General features: G+C 35.0%; 1 protein-coding gene and 1 pseudogene across 1 annotated transcript in view; one reads left to right on the forward strand and one right to left on the reverse strand.

Annotated features, from left to right (window-relative positions):
* BAZ1B (bromodomain adjacent to zinc finger domain 1B) overlaps nt 1-27,010 on the reverse strand; it is a 78,220-nt gene that overhangs the window by 27,839 nt on the left and 23,371 nt on the right. Inside the window, exons 4-9 of the mRNA XM_090276870.1 lie at nt 23,965-24,166; nt 20,714-20,835; nt 17,776-17,973; nt 6,194-7,895; nt 1,768-1,906; nt 903-1,036 (exon numbers count right to left, since the gene is read on the reverse strand). Coding sequence (XP_090132996.1) covers nt 903-1,036; nt 1,768-1,906; nt 6,194-7,895; nt 17,776-17,973; nt 20,714-20,835; nt 23,965-24,166 — 2,497 coding nt within the window. The remainder of the gene's footprint in view (nt 1-902; nt 1,037-1,767; nt 1,907-6,193; nt 7,896-17,775; nt 17,974-20,713; nt 20,836-23,964; nt 24,167-27,010) is intronic.
* On the forward strand, nt 9,484-10,347 carry LOC150009094 (small ribosomal subunit protein uS5 pseudogene; annotated as a pseudogene).

The following is a 27,010-nucleotide window of genomic DNA, read 5'->3' on the forward strand; positions in this document are numbered from 1 at the left end:
CCTATATAAAATGGGGGAGATCAATGCATATAGTTGGTTCTCCATATCCATGAACTCCAAACCACAGGTCAAAAACAGTGCAGGTATTTACTGAAAAAAGTCCACATAAGTCAACCTGTGCAGTTCAAACCTGTGTTGTTCAAAGGTCAACTGCATATATTCTATGTGTGTGTGTGTGTGTGTATGTATATATACATACACACACACACACATATACACTGAACAAAAAATATATTTAGAAAAGTACACTTTTACATTTATTTCACCAACTGAACATACCCATGTAACTAGAACCCAGACCACGAAAAAGAACATTATCAGTCCCTCTTCATGATTCCCTTCCTTCTCAGTCAGTTATTTTTAGTTACAGTCCTTGTTTCTCCTCACTAGAATTTTAGTTAAATGACATTCAAAACCTTATCTGTCTTATTTGCTATTTTGTATCATAGCACATGAAAAGTCAGTAGGCACATGAAAGATGATCCATAAATATTAAATAAATGAATTTTAAAGTAGAGGAAGAAGACATATAATTGCTTTCTTGTTCCCCTTACCACAATTCTAACCCTGAGGTACCTATGAAGAAACTTCCAAGGAACAAAGTTTGAAAACTACTCTTATAAAGTCTAATAACCAAAAAACATGTTACTATACACATACAGATTTTATACATGTAGTTTTCAAGCTCTTTATCTTTTCATTCAATGCCTAGAACAAAGTTGGTAATTACATGTTAGTTTCCCCCCTTCTTTCTGTGCATTTCACATCCTCCCACCCCAATCAAATATATCTACCTAAAAAGGCAATAAAAAATTTTACAAATGGAAAAGGTGACAGAAGATAGACAGTCCTTAATATTTACCCTACGTGGGCAACATAAAGTAACTAATAGATATACATACTACGAGGACAGTAATCCTCATCAGGAGAGTCAGCATGCTCTTTGCGGTGATGCTTGAATCGGTAGTCAATGCTGTCATGTACCCAGCCTTTTTCAATGAACAATCCTGGAACTTCATCTGAGAAGAGCCAGTATCTACAAATCACAACCACATATGATAGATCATGAGCACAAGATGACTTTATTGTTGGGGAAGATGATTACAGAATATTACTGAACATTCAGATATACACAAATTATAAAGTAAAACAAGGAAAACCAAAACTTTTAGGATTTGAGACATCAAATAGCTGTAATTTTTAAACTTATAATATTTCTCAACTTTAGATTCCACATAATATATACACTTAAAATATAATATCATTTTTTGGCAGCTCTATGGAGCGTGCCTTTCCCCACCCCTTCCCACAGGTGCATTTTCCTTGCCTCTCTTCCTACTAAGCTTCAAGAGCTTTTTTTTTTGCCTCTGTAACTTGTTTCCTGAGCCAGTTCTTCCACAGCCCACTTCTTCTATCTCTGTGACTTTCTAAATAAACTTTCTCTTACAGTTTGAATGAATGAATGAATGAATGAATAGACCAACAAATATAATACCATTTTTAAAGACCTCTATTTGGTTCACACTTCACCTATCACCAGAATTTAAGCTCCACATTTGTGGTATTTTAAGAACAGGGTCATGTCTTACTTAACTTTATAATCCTAGCATTTGGCACAGTAAATATTCAATGAATATGTGATAAGCGATTGTTTCCAAAATCCACAAACAGGGAAGCTTACTTATTCTTAGCACTTTAGACAGTTTCATTACTAGTAAAAATATAAAGGCCCTACAAGATGACACAAAATTAAGTTAAATAAGTTACCTATTATGGTTTCGATCTGTACCAATAGGTGTCCTACGCATGACTAGTTTTGCCTTGGCAATTCCCTCCTGAAATGCCTTCTCAGCAGCTGCTTTGTGTTTTCGTATTCGTTCTTCTTCAGCTTCACGTTCTAGCTTCACTGTTAAAGACAAAAAGAATCAACTAGATTTTTTTTCTAGTGAATTTCACTCTTACAAACTAGATAACATAGGGAATGAAAGGTGCCTGGTATAAAGTACATTTTCATCAAACTTTAGTTTCCTTCCCCTAATTCTAATGTTATAAGAAATAACATGTAAAGGTAGCAATTTCTATCTGGTCCTCTTATGTGCTTTGAATTTTGCTGTTGTCTCAGCCATTAACGCCATACAAATTCTTGCCTCTCTAAAATTTAACTTCTTTTTAATAATTAAATTGATTTTATTAATAATTTTAAATGTAACCTTAAAACAGTTCTTAAATGGAATTAACTGAAACATTTTATGACAGGACCAGTCATTGGATCCTCAAAATGACTGGGATGAATAAAACTAGAATAGCTATTTTAAAATAAAACAAATTTCAGCCTTGAGGAATTTGATAGCTTATTAGCCTTGTGAAAAGAAAAAAGAATTGAGAAAGCAAGGGCAGGATAACACTTGTGAAAAATAATAATTATTGCATACAAAATACTATTTTTTGAACTAGCACTGTTAAGGACACAAAAAAACATTTTAATCAACTTATTTCTGATCATTTAATATATGGGTTTATTCTACCCAGATAGGTATTTCCCTCAACAACTAAAGAAGCCCAGTTACCTTGCCTTTTAAGTTTTTCTATAACCATCACAAATTTTGATACAAAGCATTGCTATTTACAATGCCAGAATTTTTCATCCTGATCCTCTACTGGTGACAACATCTACAATATGGTGAGAATCTGGCCAATGAATCAATCTAATAATATTACTTTTAAAAGGTAAAGACAAATCTCATTTATTTAAAACCAACATTGCACGTTACCTTCAATAAAGTGTTCTAGCCTAAATGGAACTATGTTCACAACAAGGATTACAGAAGAGATCAGTACACAAAGGTAAATGGTAAAGAGTGATGGCCGAATCACAATAAAAAGCTCCTTCTCTTACAGCAACAAACAATCCAAGGCAAGTAATCAAAAGACAACCAAATTTAGTTTCAGCGTTACAACACTGAACTAGATATTTAAAGACCTGAACTCTTACTATTCAAATACTGGCCTTGGCAAAATATTAATATCTTTTGTCCCTTATTCATCTATACCGATAATAGAATATCACCTTCTCGCCTTTCTCCTAGGTTATGATAAATGTAACACACAGACTAACACTTCAGAAACTCAAGAAATCATTATTTCTGGTAAAACACACTGAATGTGATATAAAAAAAGTTCCTCTACATGCTGTTTTATATGGAATGTTTTCAAGTTGAAAAGTACATGTATACATATTCTCACACTGTGCATTTCAATGGTCTCAAGTGGTGTAAACTAGAATGTTTTAAAATAAGTATTATAAAAAATAAAATTAAATTAAAATTACATACTTTCTAATGAAAGAACTATGAAAGTAACAAAGTTATCTGACTCAACCTGAAATCTCTCACACATAATTGAAGACTATTTCTAGATATCTATCTACCTACCCAATCCTTAGCACCCACGTTGACACACGGTTTTTACCATCATCATTTCATAAACTGGCAACTTTCATAAGGTTTAAAACTGTAACAGTGATGAAAATACTTTAGTCTTACAGACAAAAACAAAAAAACAAAAAAACCAATAAACTTAAGTTTATTGTAGATAACAAATTCTGAGACAAATTTTAAGATCAAATAAGTAAATACTGCGACTGATAGTTGTCAGTGGTCTCATACAAGAAGGAAGATACAAATATAGAATGAGGAAGGCAAAGCTGAAACCTTGGATGTAAAACTTTATTTGGAATAAATTTAACGAAAAGAAGTACAAAATTTATACTTTGAAAACTATAAAATGTTGACATTAAAGTCTAAATAAATGAAAAACATCTCATAGTCATGGATCAGAAGACAAAAGTATCATTAAGATGGCAATAAATCTACAGTTCTAACGTACAGATCCCAAAATTAACCTACAGATTCAAAGCAATCTCGATGAGAATGCCAGATGACTTCTTTATAGAAATTAACAAGCTGATTCTAAAATGACTATAAAATTGCAAGGGACCCAGAACACAGTTAAAACAATCTTGAAAAAGAATAAGTTCAAGAATTCACACTACTTCAAAAATTATTACAAAGCACAGTCATCAAGCCACTGATATAAGGACAGACATATAGATCAATAGAATAGAATTGAGAGTCCAGAAATAAATAAGATCCATCTGCAGTCAAATAATTTTTGACATAGGTCCCAAGATCATCAATGGGGAAAGAATAATCTTTTCAACAAATGATAACAAGACATCACTGGATAGCCACATGTAAAAGAGTGAAGTTAGACACTTACCTCATACCATATACAAAAATTAACTCAAAATGAATCAAAGACCTAAATATAAGCACTAAAACTATAAGACTTTTTAGAAGAAAACATAGTGGTAAATTTTCATAACCTTGAATTTGGCAATGGATTCTCATATATGACACCGAAACCACAAGCAACCAAAGAAAAAAAAAGATAAATCGAACTTCATCAAAGTTTTTAAATTTGTACTTCAATAAGCACTATCAAGAAAATAAAAAAGCCCTGCCTGCTGTGGCTCAGTGGATTGAGCGTCGGCCTGCAAGCCAAGTGTCGCTGGTTCGATTCCCAGTCAGGGCACATGACTAGGTTGCACGTCAGATCCCCAGTTGGGGCACAAGTGAGAGGCAACCACACAGTAATGTTTCTCTCCCTCTCTTTCTCCTTTTCCCTCTCTCTAAAAATAAATAAACAATTTTTTAGAAAAACAAAATAAAAAGACAAAAAACACATAAAATAGGTAAAAATATTTGCAGATCCTGTATCTAATAGGAAAGGAATTGGCATCTAAAATATACAAAGAATTCTCACAAATCAATAATAAAAGAAAGGCAAATAATCGAATTTAAAAATGGGCACAAGATCTGAATTAGCATTCCTGCCGAGAAGATACACAAATGACCAGAGGCACATGAAAAGATGCCTGACATCAGGAAGTGCTTCTCAAAAGCACAGTAAGATACCAATTCACAACCACGAGCATAAAAATCACATGAATAACAAGTGCTGGTGAGGATGCAGACAAGTGGAGAAATCAGAACCCTTATATACTGCTCATAGGAAAGTAAAATTGTGCAGCCACTTTGAAAAGTCTGGCAGTTCCTCAAATGGTTAAACAGAAAGTTACCATAAGACTCAGCAATTACATTCCCAGGTATATATCCAAGAGAAATGAAAAGATACACACACATAAAAAGTTGTACACCAATGCTTATAGCAGCATTATTCCTAACAGCCAAAAAAGGTGGAAACAAATCCAATGTCCATCGACTGATAAACCAAATGTGGTATATCCAACCAATAAAACAGTATTCTGCAATTAAAAGAAATGAAGTACTACTGAAGCATGCTACAACATGGATGAACTTTGAAAATATTAAGCTAAGTGAAAGAAGCCAGTCACAAAAGGTCACACATTTATTATCTGATTCCATTTACATGTTATGTCAGAACAGGCAAACCTAGAGACAGTAGCAGACTGGTGGTTGCTTAGACCTGGGGAGAATGGGAAGGTGGGGTGATGACAGCTAAAGGGTATGCAGTTTATTTTTTGAGGTGATGAAAATGTTCTAGAATTGTGATTAAGGCTGCACATTATCTGTGAATGTATAGAAAAACACTGAATTGGATACTATTAATGAAAGTACTGCATAGTATATGAATTATTTCTTAATAACTATTTATTTGAAAGTTCAGATTTGATAGCACTATCAAAGTCCAAAATTTTTATGTTCTTGTATCTTACTTAGGGAAAGATTAATATCTAATTTGGCAACTGCAGAAGACTTCAAATACCCTGTCATTCCATTGTTACAACAATCCCTACAAGCATATGAGGAAACTGAGGCATAAGTAATATAGCTAAGAGTTCAGAGTCTGAACCCCTATCGGCAATTCCCAAGTCACATTATTTCCACTATACCTATTTGTGGATTTGGTCCAAACGAGAAAACCCAGAAAAGGTGTCAGTCAACATCACATTAATCTAAGTCAAACTGTCGTTAACTGCAGAATGTCAAGCTGAACACTTCTGCTAGCATATTACATACATAGTGGGGTCTGGGTTATTATATGCACAAGTGACTAGTTATGACAAATAAAGACTCTACCATTACTTCAGTAATTTCCTTACATTTCCCTTCTAAAGTGCTTCCCTTTTTCTCTCAACACAAGATTTTACCTTTCATTTCTCTCTCCTGGATTTCCCGCTCCTTCTTAGCCTGAATGGCAAGCAGCCGTCTGCTCTTCACAGTACTAATCATGTCTTCAGCTTCCATATCTACCTGGGGCTCAAACTTCACAACTTCTTTTTTCCTTTCAGTTTTGCCTAACCCATTCTCCTCTTTTCCATTTTCTTTATTTCTGGCTTCCATTTCTTTCCGTTTCTGTTTCTCTGCTCTCTTCTTATCATTTTCTTCCTTTAATACAGCAAGCCGTTCTTTCCACAACTCTGCAGACATCTGCTGTCTGGTCTCCATGTGGTCTTGAACTGAGTATGTCATAAGAATCCGGTGGCAGAGTGCTGTCAAGATCTGCAGCTTCTCTTCTGATGTTAGCTCAAAAAATTCAGAGGTTTCCAGCTTCTCTAAGAACTCATCTTGTACCTCATTGTCCTCAAATGATGCTGAATCTTTATTGTCATCTGTGTCTGAGCCCTCACTTTCCTCTTGAACATCAGATTTGCGCAAGCAGAGCCGCACCAGCTCTGAAACAGAATGCAGAGTCAGAGGGATTTCAGACAGCTTCATTCCCAATTCACCATAGTCTTCTGCTATTTCATCCTGTAATAAGGTCTGTAAAAGGATGACCAATACTCTATTCAGGTATAAAAAGCCACCCTTTTCTGCACTCAAGGCTTCCATAAGGGACACAGCAGTAATAGGATACTGAGCATCTGGTAAGAGTAGTCCAGAGTAACAGCTCAAGAACTCCACCACCATGGCCACATCCCCAAAAAGTGTATTGGGCAGCCCTTCCGGGGTATCCACCAATCGAAATGCTGGGAGGTTTTTGCCAGTTAACTCTTGGTCCTCATATCGCTTCTGTTTTTCTAGTTTCTCAAGCATTTCTTTCTCTCTCCGCTCTTTGGCTTTCTCCTTCAACCTTTCTCTCAGCTCCTCCCGTTTCTTCTTCAAGTATTCTTTGCGCTGCTCTTCAGACATAGAGGCCCACCTTTTTTTGTGCTCTAGAAGCTCAAACCGTTTTTGAACAATACTTCGCAATTCTTCTGGGAGACGAGCTCTATCTTCACTAGAAAGAAGACGAGCTGTTTTGGAGATAACACAGGACAGGGCACTCTTCTTGTCCTCCCTGTCTTTGTTTTCTTTGTAATAGGCAATAAGGTGAAGAGCAGCAGGAGGCAGATGTTTATGAGGTTTACTAGAGGACCTGGGTGTACCCCCAGAATTCCGTGGAGTTCGTGTCATCTTCTGAGTGCCTTTGGCCATATCCAACAAAGTCATCTGCTTCATTTTGGTTTTAGGAGTCTTCAGGCCCTTTTTTGGAGATCTAGAGCTCCCTGTGGATTTCTGTCCATTCAGGATGCCTTTGCTTCTGCCCTTTGCTTTCAAAGCTTTGTCATTGTGCTTCCCTGGTTTCTTGGCAGGTGGGCCTTTCTTAGGAATGTGAAAGTTAGCATGTAGCTTGTTGGTTGACATCATCTTCATCACTTCTTCCAGATGCTCTTCTGGAGATTTGGAATTCTTTGAGTTCTTCACCTTGAGTGGTGAGCCATTCAAGGATTTCTTCAAGTGTACATGACACCATAACTTAGGATTTAGTGGTGAACTCAAGGAAGAGTTGTCTGTCTTGGATTTCTTTGAGGGCTTCCTGTCTGGGGATCCAGTATTCTTCCTCTTAGTAGAAGGATTGAGAGTCATATACTAGAATTTAAGAATAGGAACAAAATCAATTTTAAAAAACTAATTTAAAGAAGCAATATTTAAGCATCCTAAAGGCCCTGTTTCTGCAATTCAGGTAAAACTACAAATTCATTTCTCTTCATAGACACTATGTCCCTGAGAAAAATAAATAAATGAAGTTAGCTAATGTTTTAGCCTATCAATACAAAATTCTCCTCATACCCAGGCTTAAATGTCTACCCTTTACTATTAGACATTTTTGCTATGCAACTAGGTTTCTGTTTACATATCAATTAGCAGTTCTTAAATATTTTAATGAACTGTGAACCCTTTCCCCAGGAAAAAACATACAAAATTATGCATAGAATTTCAGAGTCCATCCATAGATCCCAGATTAAGGATAATGGCAACATGTGAGAAATTTTAAAAGCAATGCTTTTGAGCCGTGGCTAGTGTGGCTCAATGGATTGAGAGCCAGGCTGCAAACCAAAAGGTTGCCGGTTCAATTCCTAGTCAGGGCACATGCCTGGGCTGCAGGCCAGGTCCCCAGTTAGGGGCATGCAAGAGAGAAAACCAATAGATGTTATCTCTCGCACATTGCTATTTCTCTCCCTCTCTTTCTCCCTTCCTTCCCCTCTCCCTAAAAGTAAATAAAATCTTTTTTAAAAGCATTGCTCTAATAAATAAATAAACAAACAAACAAACATAAAAAGAAAAAAGTACTGTTCTTGAGACAGGACTGGGCTTTTATCCTTTAAGCCTTTGTTCCAACTAGAAGTATTCTATGTTCTTAAGGCTTATGTTTACAATTTACCATTTAAGTATTTTTATCTAAATTCAGAAGCATATTTTCTGAATTTATACTAAATAGTATACTAACAACAACAAAGACACACTGCTCACAAATAAAGAACCCTTGTGGCCCTGGCCTCACAGGTCCTCAAACTTCCCTTTGACTTCTCCCCATACCTCAAAAACTCATTCCCATGAATATATTATTAACTATAAGCCCTCTAAACTCTCAATTTCATAATTTTCTCTTTGATCATCCTCTCATATCTTTCTAATTCACTCCCTCTAGTATCCCAACTCTGTAATCCTTCAATCTCACCAGGACCTTAAATCTGATGATTTTATCACATTTTCATCATGTTCACACTTTCCTGCCCTTCTTACCCAGATTAAATTCCACAGGCAGGCAATCATTATAATCAATCTTGCATGAAGCTACAGTTCCCTTGGCTCCCTTGTTCTGTTATATCTAGTTACTCCTGGCCTGCACATATTCAGTTTAAACACAACTAGAATAAAAGATACAATGACAGTGTGTGGTATTATTTAAAGTCATAACCAAGTAACGCCACCCAGTAATCACAGTACATTCCCTTAGTCCATTAATTTTCCCACTTTCTTAGATACAGACCTTCTCCTATCTCCTCAAACCCCTACTTTATTTCTATCACACAGAACTTAATAGGTTAGAACCAGTCAACCTGTTCATAATACCACTGTTTGTGTATTTAAAACAAAACAAAACCACTTGATTTCTATGCTCTAAAAACTGTAATTAAAAGGAAGCCCCCCCCCCCCAACCCCCAGGAAACGCCAAATGGCGGATGACTCTTGTGCTGCAGGAGGCCCTGGGGGCCCTGGAATGGGAGGCTGCGGCGGCTTCCATGGAGGATTTGGCAGCGGTATCTGGGGCCAAGGTCATGGCTGGGGAGTTCGCGGAGTCAAGGCAGAGGACAAGGAGTGGATCCCCATCACCAAGCTGGGCCACATGATCAAGGACATGTACCTGGTCAGGTACTTGTACCTGGAGATCTATCTCTTTTCTCAGCCCATTGAGGAATCTTGAGATCACTGACTTTGTCCTGGAGGCATCCCCCAAGGATGAGGTTTTGAAGACTATGCCCATGCAAAAGCAGACACATGTAGGTCAGAGGACCCAGTTCAAGGCATCTGTGGCCACTGGGGACTACGATGGACATGTCAGTCTGGATGTTAAGTGCTCAAAGGAAGTAGCCACTGCCATCTGTGGGGCCATGATCCAGGCCAAGCTCTATTGTCTCTGTGCAGCAAGGCTATGGGGGGAACATGACTGGAAAGCCCCACACTGTCCCTTGCAAGGAGACTGGAGGCTGTGGCTCTGTGCTTGTGCACCTCATCCCTGCCCCCAGGGATTGTCTCAGCCCCTGTGCCCAAGTTGCTGCTGATGGCTGGTATCGATGAATGCTATACCTCAGCCAGGGGGGCTGCACTTCTACCCTGAACAACTTCACCAAGGCCACCTCTGATGCTGTCTCTAAGACCTATAGCTATCTCACCCCTGACCTCTGGAAAGAGACTGTGTTCACCAAGTTTCCCTATCAGGAATTCATTGACCATCTTGTAAAGACCCACACCAGAGTTTCTGTGCAGAAGACCCAGGCTCCAGCTGTGGCCACCACATAATTTTATACAAGGAAAATAAAGTGAATTAAGCCTGTTCAAAAAACAAAAACAAACAACAACAAAAAGATAACCGGCAGGTAAAACACAAATTAAATGAAATTATAGCCAGCAATGAAAAGGTACAATTTCTAAAAAAGTATTGTCTCAAGTGATTAGGAGAAAGACTAGATAATGTCTACAATACTTAAATTCTAAAAAACTTCAGGTTTTTGAGTGGAAGGAACTAACTTCATAACAGCAACATGTAAAGAAGCAGTCTAGAGGCAGTAGGTAAAACAAGTTAGTGTGAAATGAGTCTGTAGGCAAGGAAACATCTAAAGACTGTTGAATGTGAAATTATGAGCCCCTTTAAAAAGGCTATAGGGAAATGGCTATGGTGAAATGCATGCCAGAAATGATACAGAAGAACACCTATGCTCTTGTTAGGAGTAAACAAACAGGTACAGTAAAATTTAGTAAGCTGTACTACAATGCCAACTGTACAAACATTAAGAATACAACCAGAACCCTGCCCAGGTGGCTCAGCTGATTGGAGCATCATCCCGTAAACCAAAAGGTTGTGGGTTTGATCTCCAGTTAGGGCGCATACAGGAGGCCAACCAATGTTTCTCTCTCACATCTATGTTTCTTCCTCTCGCTCTTCCCCCCACTCTAAAAAATCAATAAAAACATATATCCTCCAGTAAAGATTTTAAAGATTCTTTAAAAAAAAGAAAAAGAATATAATCAGAGAAACAAACTCACAGAACCAAAGCAGCACAAGAAGTATAAATATGGTCTGCAATTCCAGTAAGTGGGCTTACATTTAAGAAATCCTTCTTCTGGCCAAGTTCTATAACTTTAAAGGTCAACCTGCCTTTTAAGAATTACAGGCAATTATAGGTTACTTCCTCGAGCTGGCTGTTTTTTGCCTGAGTAAAACAGTTGTTCCTCAATTATCCTCCTCAGATGGAATGACAGAATGGTTCTGTAGTTTACAAAATAGAAACACTAACAGATCTTCAGAGGATACTTTCACAGAAGTAGAATTTCCCCAGAAATAAATTTCAAGTTCTCCATAAATAAATTTCAAAAAGTTAAAAAAAAAAAAGCAAAGATAACTAATGTAAGATTCCATTTACCTCAAGGACAGTGACAGTACCAATACTCCAAAGAGAACCATATTTCAACACCATTCTAAAAAATCTGAGATTTTCAAACTTTTTCATCTCATGGCACACATAAACTAATTACTAAAATTCTGCGGCACTCCAAAAATATATATTTCTTATCAATCTGACAAAAAGGTTGGTATGGTAATTTTGATTCATTCACACCAGAGAGCTATTGTTGTGTTGGCTGTCATTTTTTTACTTGACAATCTAAGGGAAAAGAGGTCAGTGCGCGATCTCTTAAGTCAGGTATTGGATGCTTTAAAAATTCTTTCGGCACATCAATGTGCCTCTTGCAGTGCGCCGCAGCACACAGACTGAAAATCACTGTCATAGAGTAAGACTGAACACTATCCTGCCAGTAATTAAAGACAAATATGTGCCTCCCAAGAGTTAACCATCCTCTTCAACAGCTTTGGAAAATCTTCAGAGTACAAATAGATTGTCATTTTTCCTAATGATCAGGGTGACAGGTTATATTTAAAGTCGTTCTAAAATAAAATTTATCCTAAAAAGGAGACTACTGTGAGACTATATTTCATTTTTACTATTTTAAAGAGATATCTTTTAATATGGTCTATTATAATCGGGCCACTTCTTAACTTACTGGTTATATTTCTATTTAAAAAGTCAAATTTAGTATAAGTTTATTTAAATACTTTCTCCTTAGAGGCATTGTATTATGCAGAAATAATGCAAGGAAAAGCTGGGATGGCTTAACCATGAAAGGGTCCAGCTACCCATTTTTATTTATTTATTTTTGCCAAATCACACTGTGTAATTTTTTTCTCTTAAAAATGAAAGAAATTGCCCTGGCTGGAGTGGTTCAGTGGACTGAGCACCAGCCTGAAAACTGAATGGTCACCAGCTCGATTCTTGGTCAGGTCACATGACTGAACTGCAGGCCAGGTCCCCAGTTACAGGTATGTGTGAGATACAACTGATAAGAGATGTTTCTCTTGCACATCAATGTTTCTCTCCCTCTCTTTCTCTCTCCCTTCCCCCCTCTCTGAAAATAAGGAAAATCTTTTAAAAAAAAAAAATGAAAGAAATTAACTCACCCAACCCCCTCCCAACAGGCCAGCTCCCTTTGTGAGCAGTCCTTCAATAACTGGATCATCTCAGCATAGGGCATGCTGGGCAATCACAGCCAAATTGAAGCCAGCATAGCTGGACTCAGGGGGATCTGAAAAAGTATAAAACCACTTATATGCTTAGAGTCTTCCCTATCCCCCATTCAGCATAAGTAATCTATTAGAATAGTGCCTAGGAAGGGAAAAAAGAATGGACATCTGGATTAGCAGTATTATATTTTTTCGCAAAGGCTCTTCCTAATTGCTAAACAGGAAAAAATATTTGTCTCAGCAACATGAGAGGTTATAAGAAAAACAGTATATACAATTCTATACTTGTTCCCTCTGACCTGGAAGAAACCACTACCACGAATAAGAAAATCTAGTAAATAAGATAAAAATTTTAAAAATTTTTATTTATAGCAGCTCACTCAGATGCTAAATTTAACTTAACAGAAAGCAACAAGAACCGTAAATTAGAAAATTTTGGAAACCTATATTCTGATTCTTATTTCATTCTTCTCATTCACCCAAGGAACCATGTTAGGAGTTTCAAGGCAACATTCACATAGTGGGCTCAACTCAATCTCTAGATGTCTTTATCAGTGAATTTGTGAAATGTGTTACTATATATTTTTTATATTTTATTTATTTATTTTTAGAGAGAGGGGGAAGGAGGGGAAAAGAGAAGGAGAGAAACATTGATATGTGAGAGAAACATTGATTGCTTGCCTCTCACGCGCCCTGAACTGGGTACCCCGCCTGAAACCCAGGCATGTGTCCTGACTGAGAATTGAACCGGCAACCTTTAGGCCAGCTCTCAATCCACTGAGCCACAATAGCCAGGGCTATAAAATATTTTTAAGTGCTTTGAAAATTAATATAATCTATCTTTTAAAATACTTCTGCTCTAGTCTCCAACTCATAAACAAACTTCAAGAGTCAAAATTTAAAGGATAATTTTAGGGCTATGAGCACTTACTTGAAACATCAATTATTAGGATAAGAAATATCTTTAAAAACATATAATAATATCATTAGTAATGAGACAAAATTACATCATGTGCCTTCTGCTGTAACTCAATGAGAAGAATACATCACTTCTATGGTATTTCTACCAAAAATTTGGTCTAAACCTAATCATGAGGAAATAAACCCAAATTAAAAAGCATAATAATTGGTTTGTATTCTTTAAAAAATGCCAAGGTTTTTAAAAGACAAAGAAAAACTGAGGGACAATTCCAGATTAGAGGAGACTAAAGAGACCTAAAAAGTAAATGGATCCTATTGAAACAAAAACAACTGCGGGAAGCTAAAAGGGCATTAACTGGGTTAACTGGCAAAATCTGAATAAGAAATGTAGGTCAAGTAATAGTATTGTTTCAATGTTAGTCTACTGATTTTGTTAACTGTATTCAAGTTATATTAGAAAATATCCTTGTCTTTAGGAAACACATATTCAAGTATTTTATAAAAGGGCATCCTGTCTTATAATCTACTCTCAAATGTCTCAGAAAAAAGTAATTTGTATATGTTTATATAAAGAGAAACTAATAAAATAAATTGGTAAATGGTAACATCTGAGAAATCTATGTGACGAGTACAATCTACTTGAAGGGAAATTCTTTACAGCATTTTGTCAATTTTTCTATGTGAAATTATTTCAAAATAAAATATTTTTAAAATGTATTAAGAGGAACACTACTCGGCTGTAAAAAAAAAAAAAGAAAAAAGAAAAAAGAAAATTTTACCCTTTGCAACAGTATGGATGGACCTGGAGAACATTCTGCTAAATGAACCCTTTGAGTGCCAACATCGTTGTGAGAGATGCTGACAAATTTTCCTGAAAGTGCCAGTGTCGCTCCCAGTGACTCTTTTTTCGATGGCTATAAATGTAAATAACAATGGAATCATTCATATTTTATGTTTTGTTCTCTTTTTTTGTACCTCAGGTTATATATTGATATAATTTTTTCTCATGATGTTCCAAATTTCGAATTACACACGACACTCAAAGGGTGAAATAAGCATAAGCCAGTCAGAGAAAGACAAGATACCAAATGACTTCATTCGTATGTGGAATCTAATGACAAACTGAACAAGGAAAATGGGGACAGATTCATAGATGGAGAGTAGGATCACAGCTGGGGGGTGGGGGGAGGTTAGGGAGTGGAGGGATTGAGCAAAAAGGAAAAAGGACTCATGGGCATGGACAACAGTGTGGTGATTGCTGGGGGGAGGGGGGTATAAGGGGACTAAATAGTAATTGGGGGGGGGAGGAATACAGTAAAGATTAAATCAAAAAATAAATAAAATGTCTTTAAAAGTATTATTTTCTTGTTATGTCTCTACCCAAAAGCTTTTCCCCCTTAAGGTATAACAGTTAAAACTAAGAGTTCAAACATTATGGACAGAATAATAAAACACTAGAGTTGTATGTATTGTAAGATGGAAATGAGCTAAGATGGCTGATTTCATCTTAAATGAGTTATCTTATTACCCAAATGCCTTATTAATCAACCCTCTAAGTCATTAGGCCTACAAAGTTATTATCCCTAAACACTATTGTCAGTAACATTTTTCTCCTTAACAAGCAGAATTTCTTAAAGAAATTAATTCACTAGCCACTTACCTATTATTTTTTAGACATCACAGAATATAAAATAAGATCTTGTTCTGAAGTAATTTATATTCTAGAGTTTGCAGAACAACAAACACCCTCATCATCCCACACAAACCTACTCAAATGACACTTTAAAATTCCATACCTCTAAATAATTTTCCTCTCCCACCTAAGCTCTCCCCATTACTTCTTTCCTAAAAATCACTCAGAACTCGCTTCCTCTATCCAACCCTCATCTCTCTCAACAATAGTTGTAGTTCAGCAGCCTAGTAGAACATTAAATTCTACAAAAAACAAAGAAGCCAGAGAAAATATTTTTTTAACCTACTGCCTTCAGAATAGGTGGAACATGTGTTATCACTCTAATTTTCAATGCATTAAATGAGGAAAAAAATCGAAAGCGCTGTTTTATTGTCTACTTATCTATGCTTTTACTATATTCTGTCCTGGCTGAGATGCCAAAATGCCTTTAAGAAAACTAATTTTACAAAAAAACCCCCAACTTCGATGCAAAATTCAGGGGACAAAAGTCAGTGAATATTCCAATAGTTAATATTGAGAAATAATAAATTATTGCTCAAGACAGGAAAAATATATAAAAAGGTAATGTATATACCCTTAATTTTGTAAACTGGGTATTTTACATGAGTCTCAATTTCTCTTACTAGGTAGAATTACTACTTTAACAATTAAGTCTAAACAAGCTTGTACTTCACAGTCTCAATCTGAATTATAGCCAAATTTCATAAAGTTAATATTTTAAGCCCTTATTAGAAAACTTAGGGTAGCCGAGTTCTTCAGAAATTGCTTTTCAAGGGAGAGTGCAATGGGGGTGGGGGTGGGGGATGGAACAACTGTAATAGAACAATTTTTTTTTTTAATTGCTTTCCAAGATACAACTTCCTGTCATTTTAGTGACGCCTACAAAAAGTATGGATCAGCTTTTTCATTCTATTAAACCATAAAGAATTTTTACCCATAAATGCTCAGTCTTTCACATACTTGAGTCACTACTAAAATACATAAAAGACAACTATAAAATAAAAAATAGGAAAATATTAAAGGACTCAAATGACCTAAGAGTCTAAAACCCATTCACAGATTATTTTATATAGGATTCTCACATAGTAAAAATAGTAATCTCACATTATAACTAACAAAAAACATATCAGTTCCAAATTTTACAGCAATAAAATGAGAATGAATTAAAATTTCCCCTCAGTAAATAAAAATATTAGGAAAATAAAAATACTGAGGCCCTGGCCAGGTAGCTCAGTTAGTAAGAACATCATCCTGATATGCCAAGGTTGAGTGTTCAATCCCAGGTCAGGGCACATATAAGAATCAACCAATGAATTCATAAATAAGTGGAACAACAAATCAATGTTTCTTTCTCTCTCTTTCAGCCCCTTCTTCTCTTTCTCTCTGAAATCAATAAAAAAAAATTTTTTTATACTGAGAAAAAAAAATTATGTTTACTATAGTTCCATGGGAAATTTAGTTTGATCTAGAAAAAGCCAGTTAATTCCTAAATTCTTCTTTCTATATAAAAAATAAAAATTTAACGAGCATAATGAAAACTAATGTTTGATCGTGCTGGTCTAGAATAAGAAAACATGCTAAATGTTCAACCATAGTTGGAGGTCTTCATCAATGTTTGGAGAAATAAACTTCTTTCTCAATATACTTTTAAGTCAGCAAAATCGACCTAACTGAAATAATTTAGCTATATGATTCCAGATATCTTTTGTTTTTCACAATTAAATATTAGAGAAGAGAAAGAAATTCTGCAACTCAGACTTAGCTTTAATGGATCAGTAGTCCTCTCCTTCACATTCTGGCCCAGAGACCAAGATGGATGAAAACATCAGTATGCAAATAAGGAAATTTACCAACACAAGAAGCATAAATACTGTCACAACCTACTTTAAAATCTTACTGGAGAGACCCTAAGATAGAAAAGACGATCAGAAATTGGAGACCAATGTCTTGGCTTTTATCATTCATTTACTATTGCTTCTAATTAGACTAGCCTGTTTCCTCATCTGGAAAGTAAGATTAATATATTTATACATACCATACAACTTCATAAGAAGGTTCTTAAGATCAAATAAGATAATTAAAAAAAAACCACCATGTTTTCAAGAGGGAAATGCTAGATTTTCTACTAACCTGTCATACAAAGCAATACTCATTCCAAGTCCTTCTCAAGGCTGGCAGTATATTCGATCATCTTTTCTGATGTACAAAATCAGTTTTCATCTTTAGGATTCAATTTGCAAAATATTTTTTTGTGTTTATACCATACCTCATTCCAAGAAGGATCTGAGGCAAAAAAGCACACGTATGTAGTTTGTTTTTCAATTACGCAATCATAGTAAAAAATAAATTGAACTAGGGGAGATACTCAATGTGTCCTCTCTGCTACCAACCCCACACAACACAACCTATATGAAATAGATGAATCTGAAAATTTTTGAATTCCTTATCTGATGTTAGCGTTCAAAATCTGCTCTAAATCTAATACTATTGGACTCATCTGAGAAAATAAATTCATCTAAGTATTCTATCCTGCTGTTCAAAAATTAAGTAGACCTTACCTTGTATGGATCAAGTAAAAAGTCACTGAACTTGCTCGGTAGGGAATATTTCTTCACCAATTCGTCTTCTACCACCCAAGGTGCATTTTCACCAGTGCCAGCCCGTAAGGCATTATGCCGTATAAAGTATCGAAGTATCTCTTTATTTGGTGGGCGTTCTGTACGAATCAAGCTGTCTGCTGGCACATTACTGATGATCTAGATTAACAAATATAAATAACTCATCACAGGGGTAAAAAAGCAATTAACCAATGAGAACAAAAAAATCATGTTCCCTCTAGAAAAATCCTAATTCCATCTATAAAGTAGAGCCATAAACTAGGTAAAAGGAAGTTTTCAGATAGTGTTAATTAATCCCTAAGGAATTTTTCAAAACTTATTCAAAGCCCTAAAAATGTGTATATTCACTGAACCAATAATTTCTCGTATTAAAAAGTAAAAATAAATGGTCATCATCAACTGCTTATAAAAGCAAAAAAAAAGGGGGAGGAAAACTAAATAAAGATACATTAATAAGGGATTCATTTTTTAAATTAAAATACATCCATATAATAAACACCATGCAACCATGGGAAAAAAATACATTTTTCAATCAGGACAAACATCAGAATCACCAAGGGTGTTAATAAAATGGATATGCCTGGGCCTCACTACAAAGTTACTGAATCAGAGACATCTCTGCTAGTGGAGCCTGGGAACCCACATTTTTATTTTCTTCATATTTTTACTGTTATTATTTATTTTATGCTAAATTTACTCCCAGGCCATAAGGTTGTCTTTCTTCAGTTTCTTCTGGGAGATCTTTTTCTTCTGTGCAACCTCCACCTCTGGTTTAAGATCGATCTGCTCCTTTCCAGTAGGATCATCTCAGTGTGGTTGGAAGAACTCCATGTGCGAGTTAACCTACCTATGAGCTCTGTAAACTCTGCAGCACATCTTGGGAGCTTCGTTCACTTGGATGTGCTCAATAATCACAGAATCTACATCTAAACCCTAAGTTCAGCATTACTCTCTCCATTTTTAAGGAAGTGGAGCTAAAACTCAGCACTTTTTGGGCCACCAACCCTGTGTTTAGCCACAGTTTGGCCTGAGCAAACCTATCAACTCCACGACAGTAAGGACGGAATGGCACACATTGCTTCTATAAAGTGACATCCTTCTGAAACTTGGTGGCTTTTCAGACATGCATATCCTTGATGACCTGGGCAGTTTCATGAGTGTTCTTAAAGTGAAAATGAAGATTTGAACCTCTTGATTTGCGTGATTTTTGTGGGGTTTTCTGGGTAAAGTGAATAGCAAACCATTTCAGAGGTAACCTCTGGCTGCCTTAGGGAAGAATTATAGTTTTCATAAACTCCCATGGTAACTATCATATACACCACAATCCAAGCATATTGTTTTGGAAGAAAATGTAATTACATTACACATACTTACCAGGAAGAAAATGAAAAAAAGCAAGCTACGAAATAGTATGTATAGAATATTCCTACTTTTAAAAATCAGTGAAAAGCTAACCACCATTAACCACAACCATATTCATCAATTATCATCTCTGAGTATGGGATTAGAGGTACTTTTTTTCTCATTCATATTTTCCATCTTCCTAGGACCAGTATTTACTACATGGAATAAAACTATTTACACTCAACAAGAAGAATACAAATAATTTAAAAGTGGTTAAGTCTCCCTAACAATGCTTTTACTAGCTAACTTGTTGAATGGGAGGAAGAAGTTAGTAAAGAATTGTATTTAACATCTAATTTTAAAATATTAAAAAATCCTGACAATCCAAGTATGTCCTCAGATCACTAACTATAAAATACAGCCAAAACGGAATAAGATTTGTCAACATTCTGAGGTAGGAAAAAACAACACCCTAAAGAAGGGAAAGATCTGGGTTATAATCCTTGCAATCTCAATTACTAAATTAGGAATTTCGACAGAATTATTGCATTTCTCAGGCCTGAGCTCTTTCTTCCATAAAACAGTTAAACATAAAGAAAACTGTGCAGCTGCTTTCCACACCCAGGCTCCCATTCTACTTCTTTCTAACATTTTACATTCAGGTATATAAGTACCTGAATGTAATATGCCATATTTCACGCCAGAATCTAAGATACTATTAATGAAAGACATTATTTTATGCACCACTAAAAAGAAAAATTCAAGCAACTGATTTTAAGATATATGCTCATTCTAGACACATTTAAAAATGTGAAACATGAACATCTTAGAATCAATAAAATTATTTTAAGGGTATTTACTATTTTAGGTTAGTTCCACGGATTCCTTATAAAAACAAGGAGTATTGTTGACTCAGTTTCTGAATTTAATTAATTACAAATTGCTTTACTTTTAAATGGGAAGAGCTATTACTTCAGGAAGTCTGTAACTGCTAGAAACAGATTCTTATTTTTAAAACTGAGTTTGAAGCTCAAAAGCAAATTTTGCTTAACCCTAATAATTCCCATTGAAAGAAAAAAGCATGTAATCTCCTAGTAAAGAGAATACAATTTCAAGTCATAATTACTAAGACTAGAAAAACCACTAAGGCCCAGGCTGGTATGGCTCAGTGAATTGAGTGCTGAATTGCAAACAGAAAGATCACCAGTTTGATTCCCAGTCAGAGCACATGCCTGGGTTGCAGGCGATGTACCCAGTTGAGGGTGTGAAAGACAATTAATCGATGTATCTCTCACACATCGACATTTATCTCCTTCTCTTTCTCCCTCCCTTGCCCTTCTCTCTAAAAAAATAAATCTTTTCAAAAAAATAAACCAAAAATGAAAAAAAAAAAAAAAACTACTCAGAATTTTTGTATTGCAGAAACTCATTCATTTACATTTTTCTTTACCACATTCTGACAAAACTAACCTTATTTAAAAAAAAAAAAAACTATCTACTACATCAGAGAGGATTAAACAAAGTACCAACTAACCTTATCTTCATTTTGTAGTTTCACATCATATTTGTGAGGCAGAAATTTTGGAGGAGCCCATTTCCTTTCTCCTTTTTTTAATGAAGTAGGTAGTTTTCGTGGAGATCTACGTGCTCTGTCATCTAGTCAAATCAATAGAAAATCAGTGAAAAAAATAATTATTTTAATTCTATCCATTCATTCATTAATAATTATCTTACTGATCACCTATTATGCACCAGGAACTGAATGATGGGACACCAGGATGAATCATAAAATCCTTACTTCAGCTAGCTACAGTCTATGGGTGGAGTTAATAATAATTATAACAAAATATGGAAATCCTATTATAGAGGTGGGTACAGAAAATAGTAAGAGAGAGAGCAGCAATGTCAAACTTAGGATTACAGGCAGAAAAGGCCTACAAAGAATATGACTTGCACTGGCTGGCATGGCTCAGTTGGCTGGCTGAATCATCATCCTGCAGACCAAAAGGTTACAGTTTCAATTCCTGGTCAGGGCACATGCCTAGGTTGTGAGTTCTGTCCCCAGTAGGGGAACGTATGAGGCAACTGATTGTTTTTCTCTCTCTCCCAAATCAGTAAGCATGTCCTCAGGTGAGGATGAAAAAAAAAAAAAAGGGTATGACTTGTTCAGAGACTACAAGTTATGAGGTATGAGTGAATATAATCTAGAGTAACATAAAAAATCAAATTGAAGAGGTAAGTAGGGATAAATTATAAAGAATCCTGTATGCCATTTAAAGAGATCAGAATTTGTCTTGTGGGCGCTACACAAAAGAATTTTTGGTCTAACTAAATTTATATTTTGGAAAGATCACTAGTGTGAAAAAACTAAAACAAAAAAATAACACTTAGCAGTTAGAAAATGAATAAAATGGGAAGGTAAGACTGAAGATAAGGAAATCAGAAGAAAAAATGCTAAACCTCTGAATTAATGCAATGGGAAGGGAGAAGGAAGAAGTCAAGAGGTATTTAGAATACAGACTTGATAACCAACTAGATGTGGGAATATTGAAGGTTTCCAAGTTTTCTGCCTTTGGGAGCAAAAAGAAGGGTTAAAAAAATAGCAGGGTCCTTGTTTACTTGCCTTGGGGAAACAATAGGAAGAATGAGATGATTAATTTAGCTTTACATGCATTAAATTTGAATTACGTGGGACATATACAAAGCTAAGAAATTAAACTGATCTAGGTCAGGAAATTATCATCCTATATAAGATTAAGAGTTTAAAACTGTGGGCATAAATGAAATACAACAGATTTGTATTAAAAAATAAAAAGGTAGAACAAAACTCTATGAAAAAACCTAAGGAATAACAGGGAAAAGAAGGTTAAAAAAAAAAAAACAGAAAAGTAGTTTGAGAACTAGGAAACTGTGGTACCAAATAAGTTAAAGGATATGACTATGACCAACAGTATTAAACTTAATAGAAAAGTTAAAACATAGACTAAGAAGAAATCAGTGGATCTAGCAAGTAGGGGGTTACTTATAATCTTACTATAAAGAAGCAGAAGTGAGACTGTAATAGCATAATGAACAAACTGATGATCAGAAAGAGGAGACAACATCTCATGAATTTTGGCTTGAACAAATAAGACAAATAGAACAGGATCAAGGAAGGATATGTTTTTGTTCTTAGAAAATGGGACTTTACTTATATGGAAAAGAACCACTAGAGTGAGGGTTAAAAAACAATGTAGAGCAGAATAATAAAAGTTAACTCAACCCTTGAGGAAGTAGGAGGGAAGGGAATTCGAAGCGCAAGTATCTTAGCTCCCTTCTAAGATGAAGAAAGAATACAGAAAAATTTGTAACAAGGAGGTTAAGAACACAAGCTGGTAGTTCCTCCACAATATATTTTCTTCCCCCATAAAGTAGAAGACAAGGACACCTAGTAAGAAAATATTTTGTATACTGGAAATTGCCTATCATTTCTATAGAAATTCTAATCAATTTTTCCCCTGAGAACACTCAGAAGACATCATGACACTGATTTTTCAGCCTGCCCACTCTTTCCACAAACTAGCAATAACATTATATCCCAGTAATTAAAAACTAAATTAAGGCATATAACACTCTATAAAAGAAGCCAAAGCCTAAAACTAGGGTTTCCTAGTACACAATGCCTAAGGCATAATCTTAACATCACTGGGAGTTTGATGATCTGTTTCCAGAAGTATTAGAAGACATATTATCATCCAATTACCTAACCAAAACATTTATCAACATCAAATCTTGGGAATTTTGAATAATGCACATATTAGAAAACTTCAGTATCAAAAAGAAAGAAACTGAAACACAAAGACATTAGCATTCATAATACAGAGAAGAAAACTAAACTGAAGTACCAATAACTGGGGTGGACCAGCTACAACAGTATCTAGTATCCTGTGAGTGAGTGAGTGAGTGAGTGAGTGAGTGAGTAAATAAATAAATAGATAGATAGATAGATAGTTCCCTTGGGGCCAGATGAGGACATCCCTCTGAAACACATCTGCACATATCCAAAACATGTGAAAAGACAAAATAGAATGGAAAACAGAGAGAGCACAGCACACTTACGTAACACTCTAATTCAAACTGTTCCACTTAAATACGTGGTAAAATTATTTGATCCACTAAGTCATGGGAAGAGGGATCAATATACACAAACCCTTCGCATACCTGTATCTTGAGAGAGAAGAAATCTACTCCAGTCAAATTTCTTATAGATTTTTTTTTTTTAAACGAAGGCCTCAGAGGCTGAATAATTTTCCCAATGGGCAATGTCTCAGTTCTTCTATTTTCTAAACGCTATTGTTAGAATCACCAAGTTCCCCAAAATTACTTTTAGACATCATAGGGTTTCAAAATTCTGGCAGCTCCCATCTGAGAGGGACTTAAGTTACAGAATACAGATAAAAGGAAGTATCTTAAAACCACCACAACTGGCTTGCAATATGAAGAGAAATAGAGATTAGAATTTGCTTCTCCTACTCTGACCTAGCTACTAGGAAACCCTAGTTTAACGGTTGAGTAGCTAGGTATGTGCACACAGATTTCTAACAAGAGGACGTGACTTCCCAGAGGTCTTAATTGTATAGGGAAATTTAAGTCTTGATTCACTTTGTGGATATTTTCATTGTTTTCTGAATCATAAAAAAGCATGTCTACCTAACCATGAAACTCAATTACAAATTTAATTGCTAGAGAACCTAAAAAGATTTGTATAATAAAATAATCACATAGGAAAGCTAGCATCATACATACTAATATTCTCTCTCCTTCCTTCATCCTCTTTTACAATTGCGTCCTTCTTCTGATGCTCCTGAGCGATTTGGCTAGAATTCTCTTTGTCACTTGAGGGAGAATCACAGGCACCGTCAGATTTTTTCTCAGTGGCCTCTTCATCCACTTTCTCCAAAGGATGAATCTTCACAATCCTCACCTTGAGCATTTTTTCCTTCCCAACCTATAAAGAAGACAGGAGTGAAAATCAGAGATAATAAATAAGAACTAGAAACCTCCAGATAATGTTTAGAATATATTATCCAATATATGAGTACATTTCATCCTACTTAACAAAAATTTAATGAAACTCTACAACGATTTTTCCAATTTTATTTTTCAGACTTTTAGGTTTTAAAAAAAAAAAAAAAGACATTTTCCCCCATGCATTTATTTCTTCATTCTTTTTCTAAAATAGCTAGGTATTTCTTTTTATTATTTTTCACTTACAGTTAATATTCAATATTATAGTAGTCTCAGGTGTATGGCACAGTGATTATAGACATTACAAGGTGATCCCCTGATAAATCCAGTACCCACCTGACATCATAGATGGTTATTATAATATTATTGACTACATTCCCTATACTGTACATTATATCCCTGTGACTATTCTACATAACTGCCAAGTGGTACTTAATCCCTTCATCTTTTTCACCCAGTAAAATATGACATCTTAAAAAGTAAAATGCTCACAATCTAGTTTATAATTCATGCATCAATGTACTAATCCCAAGGGCAATCACTGCATAAACCTCAGATATGAGTAATTACAGTACAAGAATTTCCATTTTATAAAAAAGTCAACTATACATATGGATATCAAACTATTCCAAATACACCTATTTCTGGATGCTATTCTATTCCACTCACCTATTTATCTATCTTTACACCAATTTCACACCACTGGGTGTTTTTTTTTTTTTTTTTTTTTTTTTAACTTTATAGAGTGTGAGAGGAATGCAGAGAGAAAGAGAGAAAAAAAACATTGATTTGTTGTTCTACTTATTTATGCATTAATTGGTTGATTCTTGTATGTGCCCTGACCAGGCATCGAACCCACAAGCCTGGCATATCAGAACAACACTCTAACCAATGGAGCTACCCAGCCAGAGCCCACACCATCTTAATTTTAAATTTTAAAGGCTCAAAATCAGACAGCATTAGCCCTCTAACTCTGTTGTTCTTCTGCAAAATTGTTTTGGCTACATTTTTTACATTTCCAAATGAATTTTAAAAACAGCTTGGCAATTCCCATAAAAAGAGCTGCTGGGATTTCATTGCAATTGTGTTGAATCTACAGATCAATTTTGGAAAAATTGATATAGTAACAATATTAAGTTTTTTGACCCATGAACAAGATATACTTCTCCATTATTTAAGTTCTTTAATTTCTCTCACCAATGTTTTACAATTTTTAGGTACAGGTCATGGACATCTTTTGTTGGGTTTACTCCTACAGCATTTCTTTTTATTTTTTTATTTTAATCCTCACCAGAGGACATTTTTTTCATTGCTTTTGGAGAGAGGGGAAGGGAGAGAGAAATATCAATGCAAGAGAGAAGCACCAACTAGTTGCCTCCCATATGTACCTGGACCAGGGATCAAATCTACAACCTAGGTATGTGCCCCAACCAGGAACTGAACCCATGACCTTTCAGTTATAGGGCAACACTCCAATCAACTGAGCCAAAAATACTTCATATTTTTTGATGTTACTGAAATAGTTTTGCTTTTTAAAATTCAATTTCAAATTGTTTGTTGCTAACACATAGAAATAAATACAAATTGGTTTTTGTATATTTATCTTGTATCCTGCCACCTTATTAACTCACTAATTCTAGTAGCTTTTATGGTAGATTCCACGAGATTTGCTACAGACAACATTTCTGCACTAAAGACAATTTTACTTCTTTCTTTCCAATTTGGATGACTTTTTTCTTGATATACTACTACACTGGCTAGAACCTCCAATACAATGTTAAATAGGGCAGTAAAACAGACATAGTCTTCTATCATTAGGTATGATGCTAATTCTAGGTAATTCTGTAAATATCCTGTCAGGCTGAAGAAGTCTCTTTCTATTTTTGCTGTAATTTTATTAGAAACTGATGTTGGATCTTGTCAAATGCTTTTTGTTTGTAAACTGAGATGATCATATGGTTTTCTTCTTTAGCAAAAAGAATTACAAGTTTAAAACAAGTTTGCATTCCTAGGATAAACCCTATTTAGTCCTAATGTATTATCCTTTTAATACAATATTTGCTAAAATTTTGATTAGGCTTTTTGCATCTACATTCATGAGGGGTTTTTTTGTGAACATAAATTCTTTTTCTTGTTCTATAGTTTTTTTTTTCTTATAATGTGTTTATGTGGTTTTGGTCAGTGTAATGCTGATTTCATACAAAGAATTACAAATAATTCCATCCTTTATTTTCTGAAAACATTTGTATAGAATTGGCATTATTTCTCCCTTAAATGTTTGGTTGAATTCACCAGTGAAGACATCTGGGCCTGCAGTTTTCTTTGTAGGATGTTATTAACTACAAATTCAATTTCTTTAATAGATAAATGGCTATTAAGGTTTCTATTTCTTCTTGAGAGGGTTCTGGTAGTTTGTGTCAAGGAACCCATTTAAGTTGTCTAATTTATTGTCATAAAGTGTTCATACTATTCCCTTATTATCCTACCAATATCTGTAGACTACGTAGTGATATCACCTAATTCTTCGTGTTAGTTTATTTGTGTCTTCTCTTTTTTCCCTGAATTTGGCTAGAGGTTTATCAATTTTATTAATCTTCAAATTGCCAGCTTTTAGTTTCACTGATTTTTCACTAGAATTTTCATGTTTTCTAATAATAAAATATTATTGCGTTCCACTTTGATATTAATTCTTTTCTTCTTCTGTTTCCTTTGGGTTTAATTTGCTCCTTTTTGTTTTGTATTTTTTCTTTTTAATTTATAAATTTATTCTTTTATTTAAGTATAGCTGGTTTACAATCCTATACTGGTTATATTAGTTTCAAAT

The sequence above is a fragment of the Furipterus horrens genome, unplaced genomic scaffold (genome assembly GCF_987537825.1).
Source record: "Furipterus horrens unplaced genomic scaffold, mFurHor1.1.pri manual_scaffold_5, whole genome shotgun sequence".
Taxonomy (NCBI): Eukaryota; Metazoa; Chordata; class Mammalia; order Chiroptera; family Furipteridae; genus Furipterus; species Furipterus horrens.